At 47.5% G+C, this 23,904-nt stretch overlaps 1 protein-coding gene across 1 annotated transcript in view; it reads left to right on the forward strand.

Annotated features, from left to right (window-relative positions):
- PPP1R16B (protein phosphatase 1 regulatory subunit 16B) overlaps positions 1-23,904 on the forward strand; it is a 95,095-nt gene that overhangs the window by 63,259 nt on the left and 7,932 nt on the right. Inside the window, exons 3-10 of the mRNA XM_075012048.1 lie at positions 8,221-8,291; positions 10,262-10,407; positions 14,595-14,698; positions 16,506-16,630; positions 20,325-20,450; positions 21,997-22,072; positions 22,755-22,884; positions 23,722-23,890. Of these exons, the coding sequence (XP_074868149.1) occupies positions 8,221-8,291; positions 10,262-10,407; positions 14,595-14,698; positions 16,506-16,630; positions 20,325-20,450; positions 21,997-22,072; positions 22,755-22,884; positions 23,722-23,890 (947 nt within the window). The remainder of the gene's footprint in view (positions 1-8,220; positions 8,292-10,261; positions 10,408-14,594; positions 14,699-16,505; positions 16,631-20,324; positions 20,451-21,996; positions 22,073-22,754; positions 22,885-23,721; positions 23,891-23,904) is intronic.

Consider the following 23,904-nt stretch of genomic DNA (forward strand, 5'->3'; position numbering starts at 1 on the left):
TTGATGTCCCATGGAGTTTTTTACACCTTCTCCTTAAACATCTGTTGCGGCTGCTGTCAAAGACAGTGATTGCTGTACCAGATCAGACCCAAGGTCCATCTAGTCTAGTAGCCTGTGTTACGCTCTAACTCTAAGAACTGCATCAGAGAGGTAGCCCTGTTAGTCTGTAGCTTCGAGAACAACAAGAAGTCTTGCGGCAGCTTACAGACTAACAGATATTTTGGAGCATAAGCTTTTGCGGGCAAAGACCCCCACTCATGCATCTGACGAAGCAGGTCTTTGCCCATGAAAGCTTATGCTCCAAAATATCTGTTGGTCTGTAAGCTGCCGCAAGACTTCTTGTTGTTCTCTAGGAACTGCGTGAATGCATCCCTGGTATGTGGTTTTATTGCTAATGCCATAACATTTTCAGCAAGTCGATGTCATTTGGTATTGTTAGGCACAGTGTTCTGCAAAATATCCATGCACCTCATAGTTCCCGGTGTGGGAGTGTTTGCTTAGGTCATTGGAAAGTCAATACATTTGTATTCATCCTAATTCTTCCACCAGCAGGTGGGGCTTGCTCCTCCTCCCCACATGGCAATGGCTCTTGCCCAGGATGTCTCACGGGACCTGCCAGAGATATTTGTATACGAAGCCCTAGGCCTCCTACTCTCTCTGTCCGTCACGCTGCAGTGCACCCCCCCAGAGGGGCCCACAACATGGGGTTAAGGTGGTTTTACACTTATCGCTCCTCCTGCCTTTCTCCCCAACTGGGATTTACTGGATAAGGTTCCCTATTGTACATCTTTCCAGTTCGTCTTTAATAGGGCTCTCCCCGAGCACTGTTCACGATTTGCTGGCAGCGTGTTGCCACTTGCCGTTCTTTTGGGTTGCTTCTGTGCCTGACAGCAAAGCAGAAATCCCTGGAGTGGCAGCCTGCTCTGCAGTTTGTTCTGTAGGCAGGCAGCACAGCAGGTAATCACCTGCTTCCTTTGCTACGTGTGCAACAGGGACAGAGGCAGGACGTGGCTCCAGCAGACGGAAATAATGAAAGGACTTGTGCCAAAGAGAAAAGGCAGATAAGATTTCAATGGGCGGAACAAGTGGTGAATGGGTAGGCAGCCAGCAGGCAGGAAAGGAAAGCCCGTCCCATTGTTCAGGGCCTGTGTAAAAAGAAGTGGGTGGTCTCAGCCTTAACTGACAGGTGCCTGCATCATGGTGGGCCCCTCTTTGACCATCGTGGCAGAGAAAAGCACACGCCGTGGAGACTGAACTCGTGTCACTCCCCAAGGTGACCCCTCTGGACCTGGCTTCTGGGGATCAGTGGCTGAGTGTTGTGAAAGCCCTGGGGGTGGGCGTGCCCTGCTGGGCTGAGAGAGGGGGACTGAATCTGAGCTGAAGCATGGGCCTGAGAGTCAAGGTTCTATTCCAGCCTCCACCATAGACTTGCTGTGGGACACTGGGGGAGTCTCTCTCAGGGTGCCTCAGTTTCCCCGCTGCACAAAGGGGAAAAACTAAATTAATTATCTGCAAAGTATACAGCTGCTAAGGTGCAGTGGATGTATGAAGGCCTCGACATAGCCATGGTAAAACTTCCAGCTATGGACTCGGGATGGACAATCTGGTCAGACAATCACTGAGAGCACAGCAGAGGTCACCAAACTCATTTTCAGTCATACATTAAGCAGGCTTTTGAACCTAGACTCCAGAGATGAAAGCCAGGGCTCACCGTTACGTAAGGCCCTGCTCCCTGCCCCCCCCGGCTTTTTTTGGTCTGTCTTGTCCCCAGGAGGTTCTCTACATCATTGTTAGAGCCCTGGGTATGCTCACTGCCCCAGGGTCCTCTAACAGAATCAGGGAGATGTCTCGTGATAAGGATCGCTTGTTCCTGGCCAGCTAAGGTGCAAAATCATGACCCTCAGCTGAAAGTCAGTATGGGGGCCAAGAACCTCAGTGCTTTATGCTCCCTCTTTCAAAGGAGGGAAACTGAGGAAGAGTGGGTGGGGGCAACTTGGCTAAAGTCACCTAGCAAGTGCATGGCCCGTTAAGGTCTGGTTTCATGTTTCCAAAGGGACTGAGCAATCAGAACTTCAGTTCAAGTCACTGAGTGGGACAGGTGCCCAGCACCTTGGAAAATGATGACCTCCCCAGACCTGCTTTGAAAAGCTCAGGTTGTTCATTGGCACTGAACACTTCTGAGAAGCTAGTCGGTGGCTGAGCTGGGAATTAAACTCGGCCCAGGGCTTCTACCACACATCAGACCTCCACAGTCCCTGTCCCAAATAACACTGGATGGAAATGGCAAGGAAAGGTAGTAGTAGTAGTAGTAGCAGCATCCTTCAGTCTACGTAGACTATGGATCGGCGCCCTTCGTAGTTCCGTTTGGCATCCTCATTTGCAGCATCGACTGTGACTCTGAAGACCCACACGAGAGTGACAGTCCTTGCTGCATCTGTTGCATATGTAAGGGGTGTCTGGCAGATCCTTGCTGTGCTATCTGTGGGCTCGCTTCTCCTTTGCTAGCTGTCTGATCCTCAACTCACCCTTCTGAAGGCCCTTGTATAGTTCCTGCCTCCATCTGCTGCGATCGTCTGCCAGCTCCTCCCAGCTGTCTGGCTTGATGTCTACTTCCCTGAGGCCTCTCTTGCAAACATCTTCGTAGAGCAGCTGAGGGCGTCCGGGAGGCCTTTGGCCAGAGGCTAGCTCGCCATACAGGATGTCTTTTGGGATCCTTCCATCATTCATCCTGCGGACATGGCCAAGCCAGCAGAGCCGCCGCTGCCTGAGGAGGGTGTGCATAGTTGGGATTCCAGCTTTCTCAAGGACGGTAGTGTTGGACACTCTGCCCTTCCACAATATTCCAAGGATGCGCCTGAGGCAGCGCAAGTGGAAGACGTTCAGCCTCTTTTCCTGGCGGGCATACAGGGTCCAAGTCTCGCTGCCGTAAAGGAGGGTGCTGAGGATACAGGCTCTGTAGACTTGCATTTTGGTGTGAGTGTACAGCTTGTTGTTATTCCACACGCTCTCGCTGAGTCTGGACAGAGTTGTGGCTGCTTTCCCGATCCTCCTATTTAGCTCAGTCTCCAAGGACAGGGTGTCAGTGATGGTGGACCCGAGGTAAACGAACTCGTGGATGACCTCTAACGTATAGTTGTCAGTGCTGATTGATGGAGAATCAGCAACGTCCTGAGCAAGTACATTTGTCTTCTTTAGGCTGATGGAGAGCCCAAAGTCCTTGCATGTTTTAGAGAACCGATCCAGCAGCTTCTGAAGCTGGTCTTCTGTGTGTGACATGACAGCAGCATCATTTGCGAACAGCATCTCTCTGATGAGGACTTCCCGCACCTTAGATTTAGCTTTCAGCCTTGCAAGATTAAACAGTTTCCCGTCAGATCTTGTGTGCAAAAAGATGCCCTCTGTTGAAGATCCAAAGGCGTGTTTAAGGAGGAGTGCGAAGAAGATCCCGAACAGTGTCGAAGCAAGGACGCGTCCTTGTTTGACACTGCTCCTGATGTTGAAAGCATCTGATAATGTGCCATCATATTGGATGGTTCCTCTCATGTCTTCGTGGAAAGACTGGATCATCTTGAGTAACCGTGGAGGACAGCCTATCTTGTGGAGCAGTTTGAACAGCCCATCCCTGCTGACCAAGTCGAAGGCCTTGGTTAGGTCGATGAAGGCAATATAGAGTGGCTTCCTCTGCTCCCTGCATTTCTCCTGCAGCTGCCTCAGAGAGAAGACCATGTCGACGGTAGATCTCTCTGCGCGGAATCCGCACTGTGATTCAGGATACGCCCTCTCAGCAATCTTCTGGAGTCTGCCGAGGATGATGCAAGCGAACAGTTTACCAGAGATGCTTAGGAGGGAGATTCCATGGTAATTGTTGCAGTCACTTCTGTCTCCTTTGTTCTTATACAAGGTTATGATGTTAGCGTCACGCATGTCCTGTGGAACCTCTCCCTCTCTCCAGCACAGGCACAGTAGCTCATGTAGGGGTTCCAGAAGGGTGTCCGTGGCACACTTGATTACCTCTGATGGTATACCATCCTGGCCTGGGGCCTTTCCTACTGCAATGTTGTCGATGGCTTTCTTCAGTTCATCCACAGTTGATTCCTGGTCCAGTTCGTCCATTACTGGTAGGAGTTCAACGGTATCGAGGGCTGAGTCGACCACAATGTTCTCGTGTGAGTACAGCTCTGACTAGTGCTTGACCCAGCACTCCATCTGTTTTGGCTTTGTCAGTGATGACATCACCAGATTTGGATTTCAGAGGTGCCATCTTGTTCTGGGTGGGTCCTAATGCCTTCTTGATGCTCTTGTACATTCCCTGAGGTTACTAAAGTCAGCACTGGTCTGGATGCTGCTGCATACCTAGAGCCAGTAGTTGTTGGCACAGCATCTGGCTGTCTGCTCTACTGTTTTTCTGGCTGCTCTGAGCGCTTGCAGGGTATTCTGGCTCGGTGAATGTTTGTACTCGAGGAGCGCAGCGCGCTTTTTTTTCAATGTCATCTCATCGGAGTTAGCTTCAAACCAGTCATTTGTGTTTCTAGCTCTTCTTCCAAACACCGACAAGGCCGTGTTGTACATTGTATCCCTCAGATGCTGCCATCTGGATGTCACATCGGCACCCCCAGGGTTGCTACGCAGATTCTCCTCGAGGGTTGCTCTGAACTTTTCAGCTCTCTCTGAGTTAGCCATCTTTCTGACATTGATGCAGGGCCTTCCAGTTGGTTTAGAGCGGTGCAGCTTCTTGGGAATCACCTTGAGTTTGGAGCAAACTAATGAGTGATCTGTATCACTGTATCACTATGATAGCTGCATGTCAGAAGGACGTTTTTGAGGTTATCACGTCTAGCGATGACCACGTCTAGTTGATGCCAGTGTTTTGAGCGTGGGTGTCTCCATGACACTCTGTGCTGTGGCTTGGTTTGGAAAAATGTGTTTGTGATGCACAGATTGTGGTACGTGCACAATTCGAGAAGACGCTGACCATTTTCATTCATTTTTCGCACACCAAAGTGGCCTAAGCAGGAAGGCCATGAGTCACGATAGGCTCCAACTCTCGCATTGAAGTCACCCAGAATGTACAGTTGTTCGCGAACAGGTATTTGCGCTATGGCAGCACTAAGCATGTCATAAAACTTGTCTTTTACTTCCGGTGCGGCGTACAGGGTTGGGGCATAAGCGCTGATCAGGTGGACAGGACCGGCGCGAATTTGAAGTATGACCTGAAGGAGTCTTTCTGATCCACCCTTGACTAATTACACCATTTGTAGAAGGGTGTTTCTGATGGCGAAGCCAACACCATGCTCCCTGGGTTCTTCTTGGGCTTTACCCTGCCAGAAAAAGGTGTAGTCCTTTTCCTCTAGAGATCCCGAATCTGCGAGATGTGTCTCTTGCAGAGCAGCAATGTCAAGTTGGAGCCTCTTCAGTTCCTCATCGATGACAGCGGTCTTTCGGGTGTCACTGACGTCCTGAAGATCTTCAGTCAGACCTGTCAGCATGGTCCGCACATTCCAGCAAGCAAGCTTAAAACTTTGATGGTTTCCTATCTTGTTGATTTTCTTATTGGCTTGCCTGGTGCTCAGATTTCAGGTCACTTGTCAGGTATGAGAACCTTAAGGAAGGGTATTGCCAGGGTTAACCCTGGGTGTGGAATCTTTCCAGCTCAAGGATGGTGGTTCAAAGCAGCCCTGCTGCTGAGGAAGCCCAATGGTCCCACTGCTGTTAGGGCAGCAGCCCCATTGCCTTATGTACTAATTCAGTGGTGGGCAGCCTGTGGCCTGCTGCTTGCATGCAGCTCATTGGGCCCCCACCTGTGGCCCACAGGCCCCCTGGCTGCCCCCCTCCCCCGCATCTTGCACGCACCAGGGCACCACAGTCCCACACTACCTGCTCCTCCCCCTCCCTCCCAGCACTTTCAGAGGAGCCACGAATCACCTGGTTCGTGCTCCATCCCCGCTCCGCTCCCTCCATCCCAGAGCTGGAATCGGGTGATTTGCACAGTCGTAAAGTGCTGGGAGGGAGGGGGAGGTGTGGGAAGTGTGGTGCCCCAGTGCGTGAGAGGCATGTGAGGTAAGGGGGTGACCGGGTCGGTGGGTCTCAGGTGGAGCCTCAATGGGCTGCGGGCCACTGAGGTGAAGAAGGGCCCCTCATGCAGCCCGCTCACTATTCCGGGGTTGCCCAGCCCTGCACTAAATGGAGCACTAGGCAGCTACCTCAGGCTCTCAGAATTTGCATAGCACACTGTTGTGAATGCACTCTGCAGCAGTAAGTACCCCCTCACCTCAGTATTGCTGCGCCCATTTTACAGACTGCACCATAGGGAGAGCTCCTGACGTCTGTGGCAGAGCTGGGAGTCCAAGTCAGGAGGGCTTGGCTGTCAGTGCTGCTTTGGTTTCAGTGCATCTGGCCTATGAATAAGTTCCTTGCAAGGCATTTCCTGTTGGGAGTGAGGTGCAGGGGCTGGGCCAGGCCTGCAGGGAGTGTGATGCGCGAGCTAGTGCGGTCCCCCTCATAAATAATACCTCACTGAGTCTGCAGAAGGGGAGAATATAACATGCCTTGTAGTAAAGGTCAACTCAAGGGGTGCATGTGAGCTTCATGCCAGTCCATTGCTCGTGGTCCTTAACCCTTTCAGTGCCCATACAGGCAGAGAGTATATGGACTTTTCTGCACCTACACTGGTGCTTCTCTAATGCTGACCGAGCTGGGATCGTGCCCTGCTCCTTCCACATGGATGGACTTGTAAGGTTAATCTGCCCACATTTACTTGTCCAAATCATTGTAAGCAGGCAAAACATGATTATAGAGCCATGTGACATTAGTATACAATGGCTCTGAAATGAGCCAGATTGAATTAAGCCTCCTAATGGCATCACATCCAAAGTAAATAAAAAAAACCAGATCCACCAGTGAGTGACATGTCTATCAGTCACATCCGATTAGCAGGCCAGGAAGATGGGGTTAGCCGGGAATAGGAGAAGCACAGTCATTAAATCAGATGTATTGGCAGAAGTGCAGAAAGAGGTGGGGCCGTCCGTGTGCTGAGCATCAAGTGTGAGCTCTCTGGGTTGGCCGTTAAACCTGAAATACCCTAAGGGATCAAAAACTAAACCACAGCAAACAAATGTAGGACATCACAACTACAGTGCAAATGATTTGAAATATTCCCCATGCTGGTCATTAGCTGATACTTGATAAGAACCTTTGGTACTTGTGGTCACTGCTGTTACCCTGTGTGGAGTCTGGTATCAGTTCCAAGATTTTTGTTCTTTTGCACTGGGTAGATGATTTAAAAATACTTTAGCAGCTTTCTTGTAATAAAAGGAACCTTGCTTTAAAAACCTGACAATACCCGCAGAGAGAGACAGGATTTTAACAAACTCATCAGTCATCTTAAAAGCCTGGGATATCTTTGAGATGTACAGTGACCCATGTGAAAATTGCAGTGGACCTGGTGCATAAGTTGCAGTTCGGTGCCCTGCACTGCTGTCTTGTCCTTCAAACTGCTGCAAAGAGATTTTGTCCATGCAGAGGAAGCATCAAAATGTGAAGGGATGACACAGGTGCTATTTTTGTTACATGATTTTTTTTTTTTGTCTGGAGCAATGGCCCATATCGTTGGTTGTTGGTATGATTGCTGCTCATAAAACTGAGGTTCTACCCTAGGGTAATGCATTTAGAGTAAAGTTAGTGGAAAAACTGTGTGCAAGTGCCCTCTACTGCCTAGAACTGGGCAGCACAAGGTTATACGAATTATAACTTTTAGCTCAAGTGCCAGAAGCCCACACTTTTGTCAGTCTTCCACTGCTGCTGTGATGTCCCAAGTGGCCAGTAAACAGCACAGTGAATGCCTGGGGAAGTTTGGTGTCCGTGGCTTTGTCACAGCCTACAGTCATATAGTAACAAAGAGGAAGCCATGCTAGTCTATACACTATCAAAACAAAAAGCAGTCAAGTAGCACTTTAAAGACTAGCAAAATGGTTTATTAGGTGAGCTTTCATGGGACAGACCCACTTCTTCAGACCATCTGGCTATGGGCTGAAGAAGTGGGTCTGTCCCACGAAAGCTCACCTAATAAACTATTTTGCTAGTCTTTAAAGTGCTACTTGACTGCTGTTTGTTTTCCTACAGTCATATATGTTTGTGGCCAGGCATCGGTTAGATCTGAGGGTGAAAGGTGGATCCAGGACTGGTAAACCGAAGTTCCTTTTTTCCTGTTGTTCTCGCTTGCAGTGTGTTACCTACTGAAGAACAACATCAGCCCAGACCTGTGCAATGAAGATGGACTCACTGCACTCCATCAGGTGAGGCCAAGAGCTACCCTCATCATCCTCGGCTACTTGCTAATGTGGTCGTCTTCCATGGTGTCCGTAGTCATCGCCAGTGTGTCTGCGCAGAGCCATCTGTGAGTGCACCTCACCGAGGCAAGGGAAGGCTCCTTTTCCATGGGTATTTAGCTGTGGGTTTCTTTCCATAAAGCACCTAAAATCTTTACTGGTTGCTGCACCTTGTTCTCTGGAGCAAAGCTGAGCTCAACACTGTCTCCTTACATCCAAACTTGCTTCCCTTAGGGAGGTGCTCGGGCCCGGCTTGGGATTTCAAGCTCACATACAAAAAGCAACTCCTGTCCAACTCCCCAGGAAGCCAGGGTGTCATCTCTTAAAGGCAGGGGCTTTGAGTCACAGAACAGGCTGGGCTACTCACAGGGTTGGCTCAATCTGGGCAGTAGCTGTTCGGGCAAATTGCTGCAGCTCTCTTGTGTGGAGACTCACAGGTTGATGTGAAGCAGTGTGATGCCCCCCAGAGGTACCCAGCATTGTGAGGCCCCCTGACCTTGCCTGTATCTGCCACCATCCACCCTGTCAACCTTGGCACAAGCACTCTCCTCTCTGCTTGTGGACTCCGCTGTCCCTCTGCAGCTAAGCAGCCAGTGCCTGGAGCATCCCTGGGCACATTCAGACACTTATCCTCCAGACAATCACAGAATTACTGAGCCAGCTGTCCCTAAACAGAAGAGTGCAGTGTAGCGTACGAGCTCACCTTAGAGCAACAGCACCGCTTCATACACACAGCCCTTAGAAGTCGAATAAAAGCTTATCTACCAGAGAGTGGAGATTTGTGCAGTGGCAAACAGAAATATTGGGCATACAGTTATATATAAGCACGGGGTATAAGCCAAAAACCTTCACATATTTGAGAGCCTAAAGTCAACTAACAAGGTGCCCTCTTGTCTATTAACCGGACGGCAATGATCCTTTTTTGTAAGGCCAACCCCACTGGCAGCTCGCCTTCTCAGTGAAGCCTAAGTGGGAGTTGGTCACTGCCCCAGATACAGTTCCACAAGATTGTTATCTTTAACCCTAAACAGGATTACCCTCCCCTGCTGCTTGTGTTTCTCCTGTAACCCATTCAGCCTAGTGATTAGCATTCTTCTCAGGCTGCGAACCAGACAATACTCAACTGGCCAATCACAAGCCCGAGGGAGTTTCATCACCCTATTGCTGCCCCTCCCCACCTGCCAGGACCCTGTGGATCACCTTTTTGTGACTTGCGACCTCTGTGCCCTCTGCCAGCTGGCACAAGGAGGTCCCTGGGCCTCAGGCACCTTTCCCAGTGTCCACGCAGGGGACTACGCTGAGCTGAACTGCAATTTGTTAAGCCAAACCAATTTGAATCCCCTCCCCAGATCATAAATCCCAGTTTCTAGCTCAGAGATACACAAAGAAGCAAACTGCTCCTGGGCACACAGGAGCTGCAGTGACTAGCAGTGCCAGCCTCCTGTTTGCTGCTGGGAGTTGGGGGTGGATTGCAATAGAACAGTTGAGTCCCTGCTGCAGGCAGCTGAGCTCAGCCTCTCTCCAGTTATAAATACTCCCCTTGACTCTGTGGCTGGAGTGGGGTTTGGATACAAATGGCTTTCTGTCCCCAGGGCTGGAGGGACATTGGCTGTAAGAAAAGCTTTTTTTGCCCCAGGGCCATTGTTCTGCAGACAACGGGGAATACTTCCAGCTTGTGACGTCAGCGGTTTCATTACGTTCACTGCCAGCAACTCAAGTCATGCCAGGAAAACCCTCCCAAGCCCGGTCACTGGTAGGGTGAAGTGGGGGGTTAAGGCAGGAGCCATGGCATGAACTGTATCCTGGATGAAATACAGTGCCAGGTTTTCTTACTGTACTATTAGCAATTGTTTCTTATGGAGCATGCAACTTGTGGTCCTATGATCACTTACAGGACCTAAGTAAAAATTAACCCCTCTGTTTCTGTCTCCCACCAGTGCTGCATAGACAACTTTGAAGAAATAGTTAAGCTTCTCCTCAACCACGGGGCTAATGTCAATGCAAAGGACAATGAGCTATGGACTCCGCTGCATGCAGCAGCCACCTGTGGTCACATCAACCTGGTGAAGATCCTAATTCAGCAGTAGGTGGCCCCTGCTTCCTTTTTTGTGTCTGTCTCAGTGGGCCTGACTCTGCCACATCCTGGTTGGTTCCACTGATCTATTGAGTACTCACCACTTCCAGGGTTATTGGTAGGAATGGAGAACACTTAGTATCTCATGGGGGGATCAGGCCAAAAGGGCTTGTTGCCCAGGTCAAGCTGCACACTGATGGCTCATGATTAGGAAACAGTGCCCAAGTTGAAAGATCGAGGACAGAAGGGGGAAAACTAAGGCGAAAACAGTAGTAGAGAGAAGCTACGTCTACACGTGAAGCCTACATCGAAGTAGCTTATTTCTATGTAGCGACATTGAAATAGGCTATTTCGATGAATAATGTCTACACGTCCTCCAGGGCTGGCAACGTCGACGTTCAACATCGACGTTGCGCAGCACCACATCGAAATAGGCGCTGCGAGGGAATGTCTACACGCCAAAGTAGCACACATCGAAATAAGGGTGCCAGGCACAGCTGCAGACAGGGTCACAGGGTGGACTCAACAGCAAGCCGCTCCCTTAAAGGGCCCCTCCCAGACACAGTTGCACTAAACAACACAAGATCCACAGAGCCGACAACTGGTTGCAGACCCTGTGCATGCAGCATGGATCCCCAGCTGCAGCAGCAGCAGCCAGAAGCCCTGGGCTAAGGGCTGCTGCCCACGGTGACCATAGAGCCCCGCCGGGGCTGGAGAGAGAGCGTCTCTCAACCCCTCAGCTGATGGCCGCCATGGCGGACCCCTCTATTTCAATGTTGCGGGACACGGATCGTCTACACGTGCTCTACTTCGACGTTCAACTTCGAAGTAGGGCACTATTCCCATCCCCTCATGGGGTTAGCGGCTTCGACGTCTCGCCGCCTAACGTCGATGTTAACATCGAAATAGCGCCCAACACGTGTAGCCGTGACGGGCGCTATTTCGAAGTTAGTGCCGCTACTTCGAAGTAGCATGCACGTGTAGACACGGCTAGAATGACCCGGATCAGTCTGCTTTGAAGGAAGCAGGTGCTTGTCTGGGTAGAGCCTCTGGATTTGGATTTCAGTCTGCTGGCTGGATGTGTCTGCTGGCTGGATGTGTGTAGTTCATCTCTCCTTCATGGTTCCTGTTCACGGTAGGTGGGCAAGGAGCAGAGGTGCAGTAAGATGATGAACAGCTAGGAAGAACAAATAGCAGAGGGTGAAACTCCTCTGCATAATGTCCCCACCATGCTGTACAAGCCATGCCCATCCTGCAGGCAAGGCTAGGAACATTGACATGGGAAGGACAAGGTGTTCACATAGGACAAGCACTATAGAGAGCCCAGCTGCACTACACAGGGCAATAACACTGGGCTTCCCGTTTAACCCACCTAGAACACTTGGGTGAAGGCCTACTCTTTAAGCCCCATGCACTTGGCTGGCTGTAGCATGACTACCTTGCACTTTCTGCATCAAGCGTGTGCTATCACATGGGCAGGTCAAAAAGCCTGAGAAGGAGCGCTGTATGCTAAACAGGTTACCCTTCACAAGCAGTGTCTTTGTCCCCTGTCTGTAGGCCATAGACAGGGATAAGCAAACTTTTTATGTTGGGCCCCACTTTTCATCTCTGCAATCAGCAGCCCTCCCGAACCTATCTAATGTAATTCTAACCAATGGCAGTTTCAGTTCTGTTTGTATTGAAAAACCCTTTGAGCACATGTAAGAAAATAAGTCTGTAGTGTGTAAAAACTTTATTAATCAGTATAGAAATGTGAATACACCGACATATACACAGTAATGCATTTCAGCATTTTTAATGAGATGGATGAGCCTGAGACCTAGCAGCCAATTGTGCTGCTCCCCCTTACAAAATTTCTCACCCTTCCCCCCAGGGCCTGCCGCTCAGTTGCACACCACTGCCATAGACCATGGCCCTGCCAGGTGGGGGACATGAGTTCACATTTTGGCCTGTTTCTTGGGCAGTGGATTCTGCCTAGAAGGAAGATAATGAAACAATATTTTATGTCTTTGAACAAACCCATCCATTGCTGGGAGCGTCTTACAGTTTTCTTAGCCTATAATTTAGAGTTGGAAAGGCTAGATTTCATTAGTAGATACTGATCTTACCATGAACACACTGAATAAAAGCAATTTACCTCAGTAATAACTGAAATCTATAGCTAGGCAAAGTCAGAGAAATGCAGTTTGAGAAATTAAAGTTTGATTTAAGGGTATTTACTCCGTATATCTCAACATGCGGTATTGACTGTATCTGTTTTACTGGTTTTAAAGCTGTAATGTTATTAATCTTACCACCTGCTTCATTAAATTGTCTGATCTCCATAATTTCCTGCAACTGTGAAAAAGTGCATCAATAAAAATAGAAACAGAAAATCTTAAAAATAAACATTAACTATTGAAATGATTAAAAAAGAAATTGAACCCCTGCCAGGCATACGCTATTTGGAGCAGCTGTACACAACATCGAGCTGTGGGCAAGCCCAGGGAGTTAGCTGGTGGGAACCTGAGAGCTTTGGGGAAGGAGAGTAGAAACAGAGTACCCAAATAAATTGAGTACGGGAATGTATATTGCACCCAAACTGGGACCTGCAACGTCCCTTCTTGTGGTTATAGGAAAGGGTATGGCATGAGGGATAACAAGCAAGCAGCGTCAGTCTGGGGACTGAGAGCGTATGTTATGGCCCATCCCATTTGGATGGGTGCAGGGTGCTCTCTGCTGACCCAAGCATTGGCAAACCAACACTAAAGTAACACTGCACCACAGTCCATGCTCAGAAAATGAGTTGTCAGTTGCCTCTTTCTAAGGATAAGGAATGACAGGTTTTGTGGAGTTCTGTGCTCAAAGACGGCTTCTGCACCAACAGTTCATAGGGTTTGCTTAGACCCTGCATCACAAGACTTTGGTGCCTGAACAGAGAACCCACAGAGACCTCCAAAGGCAGCAACTACCAAAGGATGTCCGTTCTCTTGCTTTGGTAATTGCTTAAATTGACTCTAATACATTGTGAGCATAAGTTATGTTGTAGTTTGCTCTCCTGACATAAAAGAAAATTGAACAAGAATATAATTGCTGGTGGATGCTGTCTGCCTTTCTTCAAAAGCTGTGACCATCAAAGCAAGTCAAGCCTTAGGTAGGTTACAACATGAAATACACAGTCAGTCTGCAGGGAGTTTGAATACTGATAGGGATTATCCTGTTGGATCAGAATAGCGGTCCACTTCTTTAAGACTCCAGCAGCAACCACTCTGAGATTCAGAGGAAGATGGAAGAAACCTCACAATGGATGATCGACAAAATTCTGCCCCAAGAGGAATTTACTAGTTTAATCCCCATCTACGTTCCCATTAACCCTCCGGGCACTCAGAACTATTTTAGCGAGGACCAGCCTGGTGGCCACTTATTAATGGTTTCGTGCTGTGTTCAGAATATCACATCACAGCGGCTCATTGTGAGGTATTGCTTCTGGCACTGAAGGGCTGTTGACCTCTTCCTTCCTGGAAGCACAGGAGGGAGGAACGTGAGCGTAGCAGAAGAGGTTGCAGGGGCCGTGCACAGCCCAGATCCACTAGACCCGAGTCCCATGGAGGAGGCTCGGTGTGCTATGAATACAGGTTGAACCTCTCTAATCCGGAGCTCTCTAATCTGACAGCCTCTGAAATCCAGCATTTTAATTGGCTGGGCGACAATTATCACGGGTGTGGCCAAGTTTCCTGTGGTGCCATAAAGTTTGTTTACCACCACAAGTTCTGGCTCTCAGTGCTCTGGGCTACTGTTTGCTGTAATTTGCCCCTAAATATCTTCTAAGAGCCCAGGAAGCAACGGCAGTGTTGGTAATGGTGCTCGACAATGTTGACCTCTCGTGATCTGGCAAATTCTCTTGTCCAGCACTGACCAGATGCCGAGGGTGCCGGACTAGAGAGGTTCAACCTGTACATCTACATCAGGACACATTTCAGGCCTTCACAGGTTCCATGGATATTGCCTTGTGTATCTTTGTGTCTGTCCAATCCTGGAGGTATTTGGGCACCACATATGAAACATTACAGTTAAAAGCCCAGCTTGGTGTTCTGAGGACTCACCCCCGCTGCCATTACCTACCTGTTGGATATTGTTTGTTATAGGGCAGCATGTGAGGTTCCTTTCCCTCTGTGTGTATCTTTGTCTTTTCTTCATGAGAGACTTTCTCTTTGCAGTGGGGCAGACCTGCTGGCAGTAAATGCAGATGGAAACATGCCCTATGATCTCTGTGAAGATGAGCCGACCCTTGATGTCATTGAGACCTGCATGGCATACCAGGGTAAGGAAGCCTGGGAAGACGCAAAATACACTAGAAGCGGGTTATAAAAAGTATTGAATCATGCTGTTGTGTTCCTCAGCTGTTGGTACATCTCTAGAGGAAAGTAGCAGTCACTGGGCTGCATTTCGTCCTGGCAGCTCTTGGTAGCTAGACTTTCATGCACCTAATGCATAAAGTCCTGAACAGTAACCCCATGGTAAAGGACTCTACCAAGCCACCAGTCCCCTGAGCCATACAGCCACCCGTAGTGGTGATCATTATGCCAGAGGGACTCGTATTAAAAGACACCCTAAGATTTTGGGAGAGAAAGAGATGAATGTAGATCAAGCAAGCTTTGGGCAAGTTTGTAATCTGAACCTGGATCAGAGTTTAACTCTTGGCTCCAGGCTGGCTAGCTTCTTTACCTTTCCCAGGATAGAGTTTAGGAGCAGAGGGACAGTAAACCATTAAAAACCCCAGCTGGGAGAAGAAGGTAGATGTGTGGATCACAAACTACACATCAGTGAACAATGTAACATTGTTGGGAGGGGGAAAAAAAAGCCAAACCTCAATCTTGGGTATATTGGTGGGAGAGTTGTAAGCAACACGTGCTAATTAATTCTTCCACTCCACTCGGTACTGATAAAGCCAGAACTGAAGTGCTGTGCCCTGTTCTGGATACCATGGTTCAGGAAAAATGTGGAGAAATTGGAGAAAGTCCAGTGAAGAGCGATGAAAATGGTTAAAGGTCTAGAAAATGTGACCTATGAAGAAAGATTATGAAAAATAGGTTTGTATAATCTGGAGAAAAGAAGACCGAGGGGAGACGTTGTGTCTTCAAATATATACAAGGTTGTCATAAAGAGGAGTGGTATATTGTTCTCCTTAACTGCTGTGGACAGGACAAGAAGTAATGGGCTTAAATTACAGCAAGAGAAATTTGGGTTAGATATTAGGAAAAAAACTTCCTAATTGTAAGGATAGTTGAGCAAAAGTACATTGGGAGAGTGTGGAACCTCCATCAGTGGAGGTTTTTAAGAACAAGTGAGACAAGTCCCCATTAGGGATGAACAAGATAATACTTAGTCCTGCCTCACTGCAGGGGGCTGAAGTCTATGACCTATGAAGGCCCTTTCCAGTCCTACATTGCTGTGATTTTTTATCATTCCAGCATGACAGCTTTTCTCCTTTACCAAGTTCCTTCCCTTTGTAATATACACATAGGACAGTCATGGCTTATGGCAAGTAGCGGTTCCCTCTGACAATGGGTGTCTGCTTCTGGAGCGCAGTGAGGGGGGTCCCTGTCAGCCGTGCAGCCTGTTCCAGATGGTCCCCTCCATTCGGCTTGCTGGAAATGTGGAGGAATGAAGCTACCCTTGAAACGGGTAGTGCCTCAGCTCAAAATTGCTTCTAGCATGCAAAGGGTTAAAGAAACCGTGATTATGCCATCAGCTTTCAACCTATGCAGCTAGCTGCCTATAAGCCACCAGGGTCTGATAGTCTAGCATCTTTCTGACACAGAGAAGTTGAGTTTCCAGGGGTGGTCTGTAAAGTAGAGCTCCTGTATGCTCTGCATGGGGTATTAAAGACTCGCTGGCTCTTGTCCCAAGGGTAGGATTTTTGCTGCAATTATTACACTTAACTTGGCCGCTTCCCTCCACCGCTGGGGTATCTCTGTGCTTTGGGGTTACAGATAGAGAGGGGCAAGTGTTCTGTCGATGTTCGGCATGCTGCTGTAGACAGACAAGGACATCTAACACGAGTACTGTTGCTGTTTACTGGGTTAGGAGAGGAAAAAACCATCTCTCTTTCTCCCTCTTAACTTCAGGCATCACACAGGAAAAAATAAATGAGATGCGAGCTGCCCCAGAGCAGGCCATGATCTCTGACATCCAAGACCTGATTGCAGCAGGACAAGACCTGAACAGGACAGATGCTCAAGGTGCTACATTGGTGAGTGGAATTGCTACAGTGTCTACCCTAGTCCATTCCTACAGCCTGTGTGAATTCCAGGAGGCTGTCAGTGTTGTGTGGCCTTTGTTAATCTCCAAGGACAAATACTGCCCAGTGTGAGGAGGTAGAGGACTAGTAGTTCTTTCACTCCTAATCCTGTTAGCATCTGATCTGAATTTGACTAAAGGGAGAATAAAAATCCTGACTGACTTCAGTGGGATCATACCCAACTGAATGATCTGACCTCATGCCTTTTTGGTTGCCTCAAAGGCGTCTGTTTGGCCTATCACTTAAATTTTTCTCCAGAAGCTGGACTGCCCTAGCAATATTTTTGTGTGTTTTTTTAAATTGTAATGTGTTGTACCCTATGTGGCTGTGACTGTGGTAACTTAACATTTGAATTCCGAGGTATCTGAGAAAGCTTTGGTCTTTAGGTTACTTGCTATCATTATACAAGTGGCCAGACATTGGTGGAGTGATGAAGTCTAACTCTAAAAGGTTGAGCAGTGAGATTCACAAATCTTTCCATATCACTAGGTACATATTCTGAGGAGGGCTGGCTCTTGCAGTAAGTTGCTGGTGACTGGAATTTTTCACAAGGCTTATCTTTTCATGGCATTCTGAGCTTTCTCCTTTTAACTAACTTTCAATGTTCTGACTTTCGTGTTTGATGATTCCAGTAGTATCACCCAGCTCTGGCTTGTCAAGCAGTCCTAAAATCTCCATCATATGCAGCAAGATTTCCTACCAGTGCACGAGAGCAGTGATAATTTTGACAGCTTCCTGCATGGGGATCAAGCTTGCATGTGCCTTTCAACTTATTCCTTGCGAAAGTCAAGAATGATAGACTGCTCCTCACTCACATGCAGTCCCTGCTGGCCTTATATAAATATGATTGTCTCCACCAGACAAGGCACAGAGTTAGGGTAACTGCCCCCACCTTCCATCCCACCAGCAGAGCAACAAAGACGCTGAAACAGCTCAGCTCTGGGACACTTAGCTGCAAGGCTGATGACAGCGCCAAAAAGGACCAAAAACCCAGATAAATCCAACTTACTTTGTATAACTGTTTTACACAGAGAAAGTTCGTAAGGTCACTCAGTTTATATCAATGAAAGAGAGAGATGCAGAGTAGTTGTTCTCCCCCAGGTAATAATCAGTTACACTGGGTTTGATAATGAACAGTATTTTTTTTTTAAGTACAGTAGGGTCTTAACATTCATGAGGGTTCTGTGTTGAGAACTCTCAAGAATGTTGAACGGTTCCCACCTGAAGCCCAACTGCCGGCACTCCTTCCTGGATCCCCAGGGGAAGCAGCGGCTGACCACACTCCTGCCCAGAACCCTGAGGGAAGCGGCAGCTGACAGCTCTCTGAATAATTGACTTTGCGAACATTAAGCTCACGAATCTTGAGACCCTACTGTACAATAAATAGTTGTTAAGTGATTGCAAGTGAAAACAGAAACATCAAAGTAAGTTACAAAGCCAAAATAAACAAAGCATGCCAATTAAACCTAAAACACTATGAGAAATTGTTTCAAAGTATGTTCCTCACCCCTTGTGCTTGGTTCAAGTAAAATCTTTGAAGATAATGTTGTCCTTTCTCTGTGGCCTGGTCTACAGTACAACTTTTTAGAGTACTTTTGTTTTCACATTTTTTCATGTGCAACCTCGAAAAATGGGGAAACAGTTTCAAAAGCCAGCTGAAGACCAAAGTCTGAGTGCTTTCCATTTCTGAAATAGACTTTTCCCCAGGTGGGAATCCTGTGTTTAATCTCCCCAGCCCCATGGAAAAATACCAGATTCAAGATGGATTCCAGTACCAGGTGCATGGTCACATGTCTTTCTTGGACCAATCACAGTTTGGGCTTACAGGAGAAACAAAACGATTTAAAGATCATTACCTTGAGTACTGAGTCATGTTTCCAAAGTACAAGGTATGGCCCACATTAGCACATTTAGAATCGTAAACAGATCCACACTTCATATTTCTAACTTCACATACCAGAATGATACGTGCACAAAAATAGAATATACGCATTCAGCAGACTGTAACTTTAAAATGAGATCTTACATGATGTAATTGCCCTAAAGTATCTTTGAGTTATACGTATGCATAAGTCCATTTTTATAAAGCACGAGCGGTCCTGTGACAATGAACACTGCTGCAAAACCTGTAAGGAATTAGCTAGTTCATGATGCTTTGAGGAGCAGATGGGATTTGGGTGCTGAATATATTTTACAAGTGTGCAGGAGTGCAAATCCATATGGTATATCTGATTGTGTACTCCTTTCACCCCCACCTTTACTATGTAGCTGTGTTAGACTGTGACAGCTCTGTCAGAGACTGTCCGCCGGTGTGTTAGAACAGCACCTAGCGCAAAACATCCCTGTTCTCAGTATTAATGACCACTGCCTTTGAAAAACTACTGCACTGAATTTTAGTACAAAAATATTATTACACAGGATGATAGAATATCAAAAGGGCAAACTGAGCTTCAGAACTCCCTGCTTTGAGGGTGCCCCTTAAATAACATGCATGGGAACACTAAGCAATCCATGTAGAAGAGAGCTGGCATAATTTCATTCCTGTGGCATGATCCATTCCTTCCCCACAGGGCAGTGTGCAGACAGTATTAATAAAATCTCCCAAAAGAGCGCTAGCTGTCCTCACAGAGTAGAAAAGATCCCATGGCTGAGGCCACAACTGAAGGACACTCGGCTGCAGTTTGCGCTCTCAGTATCAGACGTTGGAGATCAATATCTGAAATGCAGAGTCCCTGAGACGCGAGCAGTCAGAGATTTAGATGTCTAAGATGTTTAAATTGTGAGTGTAAGCAAGGGCATGTGCAAACTCATGTCCCCAGAGATGCAAGCTGCTTATGGCTGGGCTGAAACCTAGAGATTCTTTCCATAGCATCTTAAAAGAATGTCCTCTTCCCTCCCCTTCATTGTCATGAAGTGTGCAGAGTGCCCTTTAGCAGTGATCTTCCACCCCAGAGCAGTGTTCCCTGCAAGCTGAGTGCTTGGGTTGTCATCCCAGAGAGATTCTAATGCCAGCTGATTAACAGTGTGCCCACAGCTGGCAGCATGTGTTTCTAGTGGCAGTGCGTTTCTGCACAAGCCCCTTCACAAAAAAATGTATTCCACACATGGATAGAAAAAAAAATGGAGGGAACATTGCTCCAGAGCTGGCATTGTGTTGGTGCTGCATGCTTATTGTTTATGAAGCACTGCAGAACTTTTTGAGATGAAAATGCAAACCACTGGACACAGAGGCATGTCGCATTGTACATAGCTTCACACGGTGCCTTATATTTCTCTCTCCAAAAATAGTCACAGATAGGTCATTTCGTTGATTTAAAAAGTGCTTTGGATGATGTTTTTGTTTCGGTACAAGTGGAAAACCATTTTCATTTTACAAACCCTTGGATGAAATTTTTAGCTCAGACAAAAGACCTTCAGTGGCAAAAATTTACTTAAATCCACTGATGACATTCCAGGGTCCAACTGAACTCCCCTGGAAGCCAATGCAGCGTCTTGTCATTCACTTCAATGGGAGCTGAATCCAGCGCTGCTGTTTTTTCTTGGCCTAAACTCAGGCACTGCAGTGGCATCACCTGGGTTACTTGGTGAAGATGGAAGTTCATGAGCCTTAGACAGCAATTCATAATCTCTGTTCCTGGTCTCTTAGCTGCACATAGCTGGGGCTAATGGCTACCTGCATGCAGCTGAGATGCTTCTAGATCATGGAGCACGGCTGGACATCAAGGACTGGGATGGCTGGGAACCTCTTCATGCTGCCGCCTTCTGGGGACAGGTAAACTTTTTTGTTGCAAGTCTGCCTTGTGCGGGAGGTTCACATCAGTGGGAGGCTGGGGCAACATTTCAGGGTAAGGAACGAGTGTTCTAGCCACAGTCTCTTTGTGCTCAACACAGGTGCCAATAAAGCTTTAGTAATGACATGATTTGCCCTCCCCATCTCTTACATGCACGATCCAATATTTTGCATAGGGCCTGACGTTGGAAACCTGTTGTTCAGGATGTTTTTGGAATACCGTGAAAATGTCATTGTTTCTGTGTTCTTCTACTTGTAAAGCTGGAAAAGTACTCACCAGTTATCCAGGGCTCAGGCAGCTTTAAAAAAGACTTAAAACTGCTCTTCAGACATCCATGTTCCTGTTTTTGAGTCTGACACCTCCAGCTCTCCCCGTGGTAGAAATGAGTACAGGTTCTACTGTGTAGCTGGGAATTTCACCTGCTCAGGGTTGGAGGTTGGAATGTGTCCTTAGCATATACATGTGCGTAAAAGGAATTGTTTTGTTCCTACAGGTTGAACTGCTCTTATCTGGCACCCTATAATCAGCAATATCTGTTGTCTGGCATGATTTTAGTTATCCAGATATCCACTTATCACAGGTGTGGCCAAGTTTCCCATCATCCCGTATGTTTGTGTCCAGGCACCAGTCCTGTCTCTCAGTGTTCTGTGCTGTTATTTAGCTCAAATTTACCCCTAAATATCTTTAGAGCTCACTAAGCAGTGGAAATGTTGGTAATGCTTCTAGACAATACAGCCCTCCTGTGGATTGGCTAATTCTCGTTTGGCACCAGTCAGGTTCTGAAGGTGCTGGACTAGAGATGTTCAACCTGTAGTATTTTTTTCTCCAACTCCCACCTTTTTCTTGCCTGCAATTAGCAGGGCGCCCTCCCAACCTTTCTAATGTAATCCAAACCGATAGAAATTTCGGTTTTGTTCATATGAAAAAAAATCCTTTGGACACATGTAAGAAAGTTAGTATTTAGCATGTAAAAATGTATTAATTGATATAGAAATGTGAATACACTATATAAAAACGATAAGGTATTTCAACATTTTAATGAGATGGCTGATCCTAACACCCAGCAGCCCATTCTGCTGCACACCCCTCTGAAATTTCACATGCCCCAGAGGGGGCCTGCTCCCCAACTTGAGCACCCCTGCCTTAGGGTATACATGCCTGAGTCCATTGCAAATGGACACAATGCCCTGCTGGCAATTAGATATGAAGTGGATTTACTCCAGTTGTGGAGTCCCTTGTCCCTGTGCTGGATGCATTGGGTGGAGGTGGTGTGAAATCTGAGAGCCTCACTAAGATTCTGGTGATTCTAAGAGAACCGCTATCCCTGGAAGTGCTGCTGGGAAATCTCCCAGGGTATGAGCTGGTAGGAGCTGTACCTGATATCTTGACAGTGCTGGTGGATGTCCAGGCAGGAATCTTGGTGTCAATGAATCATGCACCCCGCTACTCCATAACTTGCTTTGTCCCTTGCAGCTACTAGTCACCTAAACCAGGGCTGTGAATATGGCTTTATTTCCCTTGCTGCAGATGCAGATGGCAGAACTGCTGGTGTCCCACGGGGCCAGCCTGAGTGCCAGGACAGCTTTTGATGAGATGCCAATAGGTGAGTTCCAATTGTCTCCTTTGTAAGGGTCCTTCTGATCTTGGCTAAATCACTGGGATTTCTCCAAAAAGCTGTCAGAGAAGCCATGGAGCCTCCGAGTCTGCTGGAGTTCAGGGGGAACATTTTTAAAAGCACTAAAGGCTGATCTTTTTTTCAAGTGACTTAGAAGCATAAATCCTATTGAAAGTCAAAGGGATTTAAGAGCATAAGTGCATCAGTCACTTCAGTGCATTTGAAAATGTTTCCTTTGCTCTTGAAGAAGCAGACCTTCTCAAGCATTAGTCTTTCCTCCATACACTCCTGCTCATGTGGCCTCCCCCATATCCAGCGCACCTCCAGGAGGCCTTCTTTTCAGGTCTTCTGCACTGTTACTGCACAAAATTCTCTGTCATTCACACACAGTAAGGGCGCCCACCCTTACCCCTTTCTAGGGCCATTAGCAAAACAACCCTATCTTGGGAGGCCATCTTGGTTCTGACAATCTTGCAGCCCACTGAAATGGAGGGCCACTCATGTGTCCCACTCACTAGCCTAGGTTGCCTGTTGCTGCCCAGGAGTGTCTAATTATGGTAGCCCTATCATCTGTTCTCCTCATAGTCCCCACTCGCAGTCAGCTGAACAGAATAGGAATGACATTAGGACAGCCCTGTTCATGGTGTGGTTTGGTTTGTGTGTGCTTTAGACTTGTGTGAAGAAGAGGAGTTTAAAGTTTTACTGCTGGAGCTGAAACATAAGCATGACGTGATCATGAAGTCTCAGATGAGGCACAAGTCTTCCCTCAGCCGGAGGACTTCCAGCACGGGAAGCCGAGGGTGAGTGCAGAGCTGCTGTTCCCACAGATTGTGTCACACGCTAGGGTGAAGAGCACCTAGCTGTTCCAAACCTGAAAGCAGAACATGCAGTATTTATGCATTCAAATACAAAGCTATCTGCTCTGAAGGGAGTCATTCAGTGAGCTGCTTTCTTGGGTACTGTATGGCTTCTGGAAAAGTAGCCTCCATGATGCAGTGTGTAAGACACTGCTGGAAAATGTAGCAGGTAACAGGAGTTTCTCACCTCCTAAATCATTGGTATTTGTGCCATCACTGATTAATGCATTCAGAAGATCATCTCATCTGTGATAGCTTTAATGACTGGGGATGTGGAGAAAAGTGGATATACAGCAACAGGTAACTTAAAGACAAAACCATACTTCTCTTCTTCAAGTTATGACTGAACACACAGTCTACTTAAAATACTTATTTCCTTTGTGATTGTAGAATAATAATTGTTTCAAGCTCTGGCCTGCTTAACTCCACTGATCAGTCCACAGATCCTCTCCTACAACAAAACAGATCAAACTCTAGGGAAGCTGGGTAAAAAGCTATCCACTAGCAGAGCTGTATGTGTGATTTTGTCTTCTAAGCCCAAAGCATCTCTGAAAAACCCCTGCATCCATTTACGCTTCCCTTTCCTCCCTGTAAGGTGGGAGGAGGGACTTTGTCTACTGCTCATGGGTGCTCAGGTGCTTAACTCATGTTTGTAACGTGCTCCTAGACACAGATGGAAGATGTAAAGTGCAAGGAGGACATGAAGGAGCGATCGTGAGAAGAGGAGCAACATCATGGCTCATCTAGCTAAAGTCTCTGCTCCTTGGTTCTCTCCTTCAGGAAGGTGGTGAGAAGGGCAAGTCTTTCAGACCGAACCAACCTTTACAGGAAGGAGTACGAGAAGGAGGCCATTGTCTGGCACCAAATGGGAGCAGAAGAAGAACAAAGAAACTCAGGCTATGCTGGAGAAATCATGGAAGTTCGATCCGACCAAGAGAACACAGATCCAGTAAGGAACCAAAC

This window comes from Carettochelys insculpta, chromosome 17 (assembly GCF_033958435.1).
Source record: "Carettochelys insculpta isolate YL-2023 chromosome 17, ASM3395843v1, whole genome shotgun sequence".
NCBI lineage: Eukaryota > Metazoa > Chordata > Testudines > Carettochelyidae > Carettochelys > Carettochelys insculpta.